Here is a 9,996-nt window from a genome sequence, read left to right on the forward strand (position 1 = left end):
TGTACCGTAGCTCAGATTTTATTTGTGTAGACGCTTTTTAAGTGTAATTAATGCTTAATTTATTATATTGCTGTCAGATTAAACTTAAAATTGAGCTGCTTAGGACATGTTAAAATTTTGTGTAAAGTCATATTCAATAGTTGGTATGACTGTCTGCACAAATTTCAAAAAGATAATTAAATATAAATGCACTCCAAGTTGGCCACCACCTTCCTCAACAGTCTGGATAATCTTCTTCATAATATCTGCGTGGCGGCAAGGATGCACCGATGCCATATTAGGTCCGGGTAAATGGGGATGCGATTCCATTGTAACAGTCTTTTTAGCGTGATCCTGTGAAACATCCTCGTACATTTGCTCTACTGTTAGTGGTTTACGCTGCTCATCGTAACCGACCACCCATAGCCGAGGAGTCTGATAGTATTTATCGTATGTGATGTGCAGATCGTAAGTTCGTGTATGCAAAACGGAGTCTCCGTTTGCCATAACTGCTGAAGTTGAGCAGCTTGGGCGTGTTTCGGAATCTTGTTTGCGAGTGGTAGTGGCTACAGCAGGATCGACCAGATCAAGCATGCCGCTTTCCTCAAATGTATCCATATCAATGGCCTCATCATCGTCCTCATTATCATCATCACTAGCTACCGCTGTTATTGGCGACATCTTGCCGCTTTCAGGAGTGTGCATTTCGTCCTAAAAGTGAAGTAAATTAATTTAGCTTTCATTTAGTAGCCATATAGTCAAACTTTGCTCTCATCTAGCGTCAGCTCGCATATTTTATCATCGAGTCGATTTGTGCCGTCATCGTTTAAATGATGTGTCTCCACCCAGCCACCGTCACCAGATTCTTCCTCCACCAGTGTCTCTTCTCCCACGTACTCCATTTGCTTACAGCGGCGATAGCAAGCCACATTGCGTGTAATCAGAAATTGTTTATCTGCATTTCAATTAGCTGTAGTAAGTTATTTTTTTAATTTTAAACGCATATTCGTTTACCAACCCTTTGGCAAGTATGGTTTTGTTTTGCTTTCGTCACCTGCTGCCCACTGCCAGGTGGGGCAATGGTGAACTAGGTGATCACCTGCTGCTACGAATTCCTCTGGAGTTAAAACGCCAGTTTCCCGAAATTTTGACTCCTGATCAAAAAATTGATTAGGTTTAATTTGATTCGGTGAAAGAAACATGATAACTGAGATAAGATTTGTTGAAACAAAACATCTAAAAATTATTATATCGTATACTAGCTATTACACATACAAACTCTTGCAAAAAAATTTTCTTTTACTAAATACCTACCAACTCTAAAGAGCTTGAGTTAAATACTTGCCTTTAAGACTGGTGTTAAGTATTCTGCCACATTTAGCGCTGTTCCTTTTACTGTGTTAAGCACGCTTTGCATTTTTTATTATTAGACTTTGTATTACAGACTTCGTTTAACTTTAATACGATGTATTTATGGATAATTGCCTAGTTCTCGCTTTCTTTTTGGTTTTAATGTTTTCACGCTGTGCAACACTGCAGTGCAAGCGAAACAGCTGATGACATGACAACTAATGGATGAACTAAGAAATGTGACTATTCGATATTTTTTATTTGAGTTGTAGTTGTATAAGGCGCAAGCGTTTTTGAATAATTATATCGATAAGTATTTACCCTGGTGGTTTTCGAAATACTTTGTTCGTTCCAAAAGCCAATAAATGGTAACAACCAAGGTTCATATCTGACCAATTTAACAATTTAACACACTGTTGATATATAAAAAATGCAGTAACTAGTGTTGATAAACAAAACATATATATTTTTATTGTAGTTTAACATCAGTTGCTTTACAAATATTTTTAAAGCTTGTAATCTTGTTACTGGAAACTGTTATATCTGAAATGAACTGTGACTTGTTACTAACCAGTTGTTACTTTTAGATTTTGTTAAAAATAAGAGTTCGCTGTGTCATTGAATCGTAATTTTTAAAGTTAAAATGGAGCCAAAATTTCAGTTGCCCTCACCGAATTTTAATAAAAAATGCACTGAACCCAACAAGACTAACTTGCATTACTTATCACCTTTTGGCATGACGTTACTTTCACGTGCCAAACAGCCACCACCCATGTATGGAGTGCACGGCAGTACGGTACCCTCAAAATATTTGAAAGTTGACGAGCAACAAGTAATACAATTACTTAACTTCAATTAAACGAGTCACACATTACACAGTTTAATTTATTATAGAATATCAATGTCACACAACTTATACCAAACCGTTCTCCACCACGGACCGAATACTGTGAAAACTGCAAATTGGAATTGGCTACGGCGCATGATATGCGACGTCATTTAAATCAGCATGAAACGTGTCCCGCAGAGGATTGCAGTTTTGTAGCTCTATCATCCATTATGGAGCAACATATTGAGGCAAATCATATAACCGGCTTGTACAAAACCGTAAGAAAAACTTGGACACCTCAGAACATTGCTGACTGGCGTGCGGAACGTTGCAAGAGGTTTATAAAGAAAGTGACATAAATTTCAAACAATCATTAAGATCTCACTGTATTGCAGATTTCCGACAGTAGCTAGTGTAAATATAGCAAAACAGGCTAAGGATCAGCGCTTAAAACGCGGTGAACGGCTTGAGGCATCTAAGAGACGCTTTGGCAAGTCAGATGGCCGACGATGCACGCGTCCACGTCCGCACACAAAAAAACGGAAGGGTCCAAACGAAATTAAGACGCCTAGGCACGTTAATGCTTCGGAAGAACAGACAGAACCTCAAGATATGCGAAAGGAGCCGAAAATAATAAGGAACACTATTTTTCAGTATCCAAGCAATTCAACTCAAGTGTCAATTTTTCGTGGCACTAGTAAAATGAATGATTACGAGCATGTAACGACTAAAACCATAAAGAAGATTGATAATGCATTGAGCAACATATTGGGAATGTATGGAACGGACAGTGAAAATGACAATGAAGCATCAGACATTGATAACGATTTGACTGATTCGACTCATGTTCCTTGTATAGTACCCAAGCTTACTACAGATAGGCCTAACGCGGATTCATCTGAGCGTGAACTAAATTATTCAGCCATCCCTTTGGTAGAAAATATTAACATATGTTCGAGCTCTTCCGACGAGGGACCCGATGATGTACCCATTGAACGCCATAATGAACCTATTTCGCAAACCGCAATTCAGAATCTGAGATGTCCTCTAGTACCCAAAAGCATCAAACCAGCTACTGAAACAAATACGAAACGTCCTCTTCCAAAGAAAATACATTCTGGTTTGAATTACAAGCGTGCACGTCAATTTAACAATCAGAATACAATGCTGTCCAAGCTACTAGAGCGCGACATTCGTCACGAGCGAAACGTTCTTTTGCAATGTGTGCGATACGTTTGTGAAAGGAACTTCTTTGATATATGTAAAAAATTTTCCGAATTAAGCAAAACATAAAAAATCAATAGCATTCACAATTTAATTTAATTTTAATATATTTAATTTATTATGTGGGCATACCACCGCCGGCATCAGTAATAATGGTGGTTACTCCACCACTACTGGAAGTATTGCCAATGCCTGGTCCCCCGCAATCTACAGATCCTGAACCACCAGCTGCGGCTGCAGCCTGTTGCTGGGCTGCGGCTGCAGCTGCTTGTTGCTGTTGCTGCTGTGCGGCTGCATGTTCTTGTTGGCGTTTTTGTTGTTGCTGCCTGGCTGCATGGGAGTGTTTGGCCTTGGTCTCTTCTAATTCTCGTACACGAGAGCGTGCGTGTTGAATACGATGCCAAGCCATTTGCAATACCTTTGCGGAGGCATACCCGGATCCTTCGTGTGGCTGGCCGGTAGAAACTTGTGTGAGGTAGTTGATTTGTTCCGAGAGTTTAGACTCTACGCTAGATAAACTTTTTAAAAATTGTTGAGACTGCGTCTCAGCACTTTTCTGCGAAGTCTTCTCCTTACCCAGCTCCTGCAGTGCCTGACCTTTGTGATATTATTATTATTGAATATATGCACATAACTATATATGCAAACATTAATTACTTACCTGCACTCTGCATGCAGAGTATAATATCTTTTTCAATCTCATCCAGTGCATGTATTTTGTCTAACGGGTTCATGTTGTTTTGGAGGTGATCTTGATTTATAATTGTTAAATTTCATAGGTCTCGTAAACAAAATATTTAAACTTTATGCTTATTTTTATTTTTTTGCTTGCGTCTCGGCCATACAACAAAAATATTACAAATTTGTCGATTGTTGAGAGTCTGTCATACTATTTATATTGAGCTGTTATCGAAGTTATCGATACATTATGAAGATGGTATACGTTTGGTATTTTAAATATTACAAAATGTCTATAATGATAATTTATTAATTATTATTCACTAAATTAATGTCCAATGCCAAACCAGTCAAATTTAAAAAACTGTTTGGGCAAAAGCAAACAATTTTCATATAATTCCGTTGAATCTTGCTCGATTTGCCAAACCATAAACCCAGCTCCACAAGCTATTTGCTTATGTAATGCATACTGTGAACGATCAGCGAAATGTGACTTACACTGTCGACACTCAAATATATGATCCTGTGAGTCAGCTTTCAGAAATCGACGCAAATTTCGTATTTCATGTAAGCCTTCAAATTCTCCTGCCACATTCGTAAGTATAAGAAAGGTTGGCGTGTTATTTACATCCTCGTCACTGAGAAAATAGGGGACCACGAAAGCTTCCTTTGTGCTAGAGCACATTCGCATGCAATATAAATTTACCTTTTGAGAGGTTGGAAAGTTTCCAAGCCGTTGTTCATGATAACTAACAATACTCTTAGAGAGTAGCGTAATATTTACATTTACACCTGTGGACTGCTTGTTATGGAAATAATTCATATTGGTTTTAACACGATACTGCAATGGTAATTGCGGTTTTCCAATCATTTGACGCATTACAATAACTTTTATGCGCTTTATAATGCATGCTTCTAATGGAACGCAATGATGCAACATCACAAAGCTAGTAATCTTCTCTAACAATATCGAGAACACCATATCTACTGTCTCCTTTATATCAAAATGATTGACTATTCTCACAGGAGTGCTTTCGTAATACATACGTTTCCTGGCCACACTTACATAGAACCCAATCGTCACCTCCAGCTGCTTAGCCCCAAAATTTAGGAAACGGAGTAGCTGGGGTACCGCTTCGGTGCCGGCTTCCAATATAAACGCATTGGTCCGACTCCGCGCACTTCCATCACATAGAAAAAATGTTTGAATCCGCTCTAATTCTATGTGCTTAAGCAATTTCATCTCTTCCAGGCCTAATTTTATATGTTGATCATCTGGGCCACCTAACCAGTGATGACTGTAGGGCTCATTTCGACCGACGACGCTGAGACACGTCTGGCACTCAACAATCTGGTTGTTGATGCAACAGTGGTGTCGAAAGGTCCTCGTATTTTCCACTGTTTCAAATACGTAGCGTGAGCTAATGCGACGAGACATTATGAATGCTATATTTCGACTGTCATGTCATTGCAGAGTGAAATGACATTATATAGAAATATAGTGGGTAATAAATAAATCACAGCTACTTTGGAATGTTTATCGCTACCTGCTTCACAGAATATTCGATGACCCTGAAGCCCTCCAACAGATGCCTTTAGGATTCGTACCTGTAAATCTTTATGATGTACAATAAAATTGTATATTTTTGGCTTCAAAAATTGAAATTAAGGAATTATGTGCAGTATTTTTTATTGGTTTAGTTCTTCAAAACAATGTTGGTTCAGGAGCTATAGCAAAAACTGGGCATAATCAGCATAATTGACCTATTTTTATGTAAATACTCAAGTAAGTAGTAAGTTTTCAGTTTTCGAAAATATAACTTTCTGCCTTTTAACATATTACCATTTTTGACATATTTGCTGTCGGAAAGATGTTCATGCAATGTTTAGTTATTTTTAAAGTAGTAAGAAAATTGCAATCCGGCTCGTTTGACTGCATACTCCACCCAATCATCAGAGTGCGTCTGCAGTAACGTAACTGTCAAATTTTGGGGCTAGGGCTCTAACAGGGATTTATTAGTACATGGATAGAGCCGGTAAATTATTGATGTTTTAAGACGGAAGTACTTGATTATCTTATGAAGATTAAGGAAGAGAATCTGATGACTAAGTGTTCCATTATCTAACTTTAAAATTATAACGAATGTATAACGTCGTTGTCCTTAGCTCTTTCGCAAGCCAAAATCAGTGTGAGTGCCGTTTATTATCTTTGTATAAATTAATATAGAGTGACAATGCTTAATTTCGAAGTGTTAACTTCATTGAATAATTAACAAGATTAAGAAATACATACATTAAAAAACTTATATATAATATTTTCTATAATATTAATATTCAGCAGCTTGCAATTCCTAACAACAAATTTGGCGCGCAACTCTCTCTTCGGTCAAGAACCGCTGCAATAGCGCGAAAGTACCGAAGCTCAGCAGCTTGCAATTCCTAACAACAAATTTGGCGCGCAACTCTCTCTTCGGTCAAGAACCGCTGCAATAGCGCGAAAGTACCGAAGTTCAGCAGCGGGTCGCTGAATGCAGACGATGTCGGGAGAGTCATCAGCAGCGCTGCCGCCATCAACTCGGACTTTAGCTAGCTAGGGTACAATTAGTTTAAGAAAAAATCAGTCTGAAATCTGGGATCGACCTGATCACAAGAAAAAATAAAAATCATAATATTATTTATTTTAACTGGCGCCCGAGCAGGGACCGATCGCGATACAACAGTGCAAAAAGTCATCTAAGTACGCGAAACCGCGACAGAACAAAAAGTTTCTAAGTGCGTTTAATCACGAAAAGGCCAAAACCGGATAGCAGCCACAATTTGTGCAACGTGGGCTCACGCTTTGTATGATCCGTTCGCAGAGCACGTCTTGGATTAACGTATGAACAGCCGAACCGCGAGTAGGGGAAACCAGAAGGGATCGGATTCGGCATCATCGGAGATGGAGCACGCGCCAACAATAGTTTTGTAAGATAAAGAAAATTAGTGATTAAGTTAAAGTAAATTAAAAAAAAAAAATTTTAAAAAATTTTAAGAAAAACAACAGCGAATCAAATCAAAAACTAGTTACAAATATAAGTTAAGAAAATTAATAAGTAAAATTACTGATTAAGTTAAGGTAAATTGGAAAAAATATTTAAGTGAAATAATTAATACAAAAAAAAAAAAAAAAAAAAAAAAAAACAGCGAATCAAATCAAAAACTAGTTACAAATATAAGCTTAGTGTGCGGAGCTTGCAGCTGCGCAAACAAAAAATAAGAAACAGTAGAACACAAACGCGCTGCAAAAACTTTCACAATTTTATATAATACATAAAATTCATTTTGCTTTTACAATTTTACACTACAACATTTTTTTTTAAATATTCCAAGCATTTCTTTAATATCACACTCTATCCATAAACATATTCAGTTTTACTAACAAAGAATTGAACTAACCATGGCCAACCCGAATAATCTATTACGACCCGCATTACTTAATACAGTTGACACGGACGAATTTCCGACTTCAGCACCAACCAACGCCAATAACGACGAATACAACCAGAGACAGCAGCAACGAACAGCAAGTAGACAGACGATGCATCAAAGCTATAGGAGTGGTGAAACAAATTCCATCGAAAACTATATAGACAGAATAATCAACGATAGATTGGCAACAATTTTAAGCAACATGAGTGGTAACAGCAATGCTAGCGATTTTGCTGAGGCAGCCGCCTATAGCATAGATCCCGACTCTAGAGGCAATACTGCAGACTTAGATCGCGTACCGGACATAGTAAAAGGAATGAGAGAATTTTCAGGAGATCCAGCTGAGTTTAGCTCCTGGAAAAAGGGGTTAGATAGGATTCTAGAGGCGTACTCTAGTATTAAAGGGTCACCTAAATACTTTGGTATCTTACAAACTATCCGTAGTAAAATAACCCAACATGCAGACCAAGTACTAGACTCTTACAATATGCCCCTAAACTGGGAGGCAATTGCTCGATGCCTTACTCTACACTTTGCGGACAAACGCGACTTAAGTACATTGGAGTACCAACTAACCACAATGATACAAAACGGACAACAGACAGTTGAGGAATTTTACCAAAATATTTACAAACACCTATCTTTAATCCTCAACAAGGTTAGTTGTATGAATTTAGACCGACAAACTGAGGTGGTTATGACAAAATCCTATAGGGATAGGGCATTAGATGCGTTTATAAGAGGCCTACGTGGTGATTTACCACGCCTTCTCGGCGTCAAGAAACCAACTGACCTGCCGCAAGCTTTGCATTTGTGTCTGAAATTAGAAAATCAAACCTATAGGATAACCCACGCAGACAATAGACAGTAAAACTCGAAATTCAGAAACATAGACCAAAACCCAATTCCGGCACCTCGTAGGTTCATACCGACTCCATCAAACAACCCAACTTACATACTTCCAACATATTTACCATCTCAGAACCCACCTCCAATTCCGCCTCGTAGACTAGTATCACAACCCAGACCATTCTACAGCTATAACCAGGTACAGCCCGTTCAATTTCAAAGACCACCAAACCAATTTGGTCGCCAACAACAATATTGGCCGCAACCCACCCAGACCCAACCAATAGCCCCAACCCGTCCGACTGCTGTCAAGCCAGCAGAACCAATGGACGTCGACCGTAGTATGCAAACTAAGATGGTCAACTATATGAACAGACCTCAGTTTGAGATCGGTAAGAGGCCAACATTCCCCATAAACCAAGACGGGAAAAGACAAAGACTCTTTAACACTGAGGGAGCAGAATGTCAGGGACAAAACGAACAAGGCTATGCCGAGGCTTACGCCACCATGACTGATTATGAAAGATACGAGCAGGCAATGATAGAAATCAACAACCAGGAGGAATATGACATGAGCTTGGCAGGGTATATTGAGAAAGCGAACGCAAACAACGAACCAGAAACCACACAATACTCCAATACAGACTTGAATTTTTTAGAATGAGCGACTCCTCGCTACCCTATTTCGAATGTCGAGTGGGGGGTCACAAAATTTTCAAAATTCTTATCGATACTGGTTCAAACAGAAACTATATACAGCCGAAGCATGTTATAAATCCAAAACCTAACGAAACACCTTTTAAAGCAATAACTGTAGGAGGTAGTATTGAAATAACACACCACAAACTTGCCAATTTATTCAATTATCCAGAATGTAACATTAAGTTTTTCTTTTACCAACTCTTAAATCATTTGATGCCATTCTTGGCAACGATAGCCTCAAAGATTTAGAAGCAGTAATCGACATAGCAAACAAAGTAATGACAGTTAAAGGAGAAAAAAAGATACAAATAAAAGAAAAAAAATACGAAGCAGTCAACACAATCATACCCAGGACGGAACATTTAGACGACAGACAAAAACTAGACCTCGACCAACTAATCCTGAAATATCCTAATCTTTTTGCGGACCCAAACGAAAAATTAACCTACGCTACGAATGTTGAAGCAGAAATAAGAACCTCTACCGATTCCCCAATATATTCAAAATTCTACCAATATCCGATGTCCCTGAAAGATGAAGTGAATAGTCAAGTCCAAGAGCTGCTAGATAATGGCATTATTCGACCTTCACGGTTACCTTACAACTCACCAGTATGGATAGTTCCTAAGAAACTAGATGCATCCGGTGAAAGGAAATTTCGAATGGTAATAGACTATAGAAAACTCAATAAAGCCACTATAGCAGACAAATACCCCATCCCCGAGATTAACGAGGTATTAGCCCAACTCGGAAATAATAAACTCTTTTCTGTCCTCGACCTTAAGAGTGGATTTCATCAAATTTCGCTAAAAACGTCCGATATACCGAAAACAGCCTTCTCCGTGAACAACGGGAAATACGAGTTTACACGACTCCCATTTGGCTTAAAAATCGCACCATCTATTTTTCAACGTGCG

General features: G+C 38.5%; 4 protein-coding genes across 4 annotated transcripts; 1 reads left to right on the forward strand and 3 right to left on the reverse strand.

The window, feature by feature from the left end:
- Nucleotides 1-1,572, reverse strand: LOC111592337 (ubiquitin-like-conjugating enzyme ATG3). The gene is made up of 4 exons (XM_023304464.1): nt 1,325-1,572; nt 998-1,133; nt 744-934; nt 1-690 (listed from the first exon to the last, which is right to left on the reverse strand). Exons 1-4 carry the CDS (start codon nt 1,394-1,396, stop codon nt 100-102), a joined length of 990 nt encoding a protein of 329 aa, XP_023160232.1. The 5' UTR covers nt 1,397-1,572; the 3' UTR covers nt 1-99.
- A 308-nt stretch (nt 1,573-1,880) lies between these two features.
- Nucleotides 1,881-3,464, forward strand: LOC111592336 (nuclear fragile X mental retardation-interacting protein 1). Its single transcript, XM_023304463.2, has 3 exons — nt 1,881-2,161; nt 2,224-2,495; nt 2,554-3,464. The coding sequence occupies exons 1-3, from the start codon at nt 1,973-1,975 to the stop codon at nt 3,449-3,451; spliced, it is 1,359 nt and encodes a 452-aa protein (XP_023160231.2). The 5' UTR covers nt 1,881-1,972; the 3' UTR covers nt 3,452-3,464.
- A 3-nt stretch (nt 3,465-3,467) lies between these two features.
- On the reverse strand, nt 3,468-4,193 carry LOC111592338 (mediator of RNA polymerase II transcription subunit 11). Its single transcript, XM_023304466.2, has 2 exons — nt 4,044-4,193; nt 3,468-3,979 (listed from the first exon to the last, which is right to left on the reverse strand). Exons 1-2 carry the CDS (start codon nt 4,114-4,116, stop codon nt 3,501-3,503), a joined length of 552 nt encoding a protein of 183 aa, XP_023160234.1. The 5' UTR covers nt 4,117-4,193; the 3' UTR covers nt 3,468-3,500.
- Nucleotides 4,194-4,296: 103 nt separating this feature from the next.
- Nucleotides 4,297-5,645, reverse strand: LOC111592335 (protein terminus). Its single transcript, XM_023304462.1, has one exon. It carries the CDS (start codon nt 5,496-5,498, stop codon nt 4,389-4,391), a length of 1,110 nt encoding a protein of 369 aa, XP_023160230.1. The 5' UTR covers nt 5,499-5,645; the 3' UTR covers nt 4,297-4,388.
- Between the last annotated feature and the right edge of the window lie 4,351 nt (nt 5,646-9,996).

Source organism: Drosophila hydei, unplaced genomic scaffold (genome assembly GCF_003285905.1).
Source record: "Drosophila hydei strain 15085-1641.00,03,60 unplaced genomic scaffold, DhydRS2 tig00000001-arrow-pilon, whole genome shotgun sequence".
Classification (NCBI taxonomy): Eukaryota; Metazoa; Arthropoda; class Insecta; order Diptera; family Drosophilidae; genus Drosophila; species Drosophila hydei.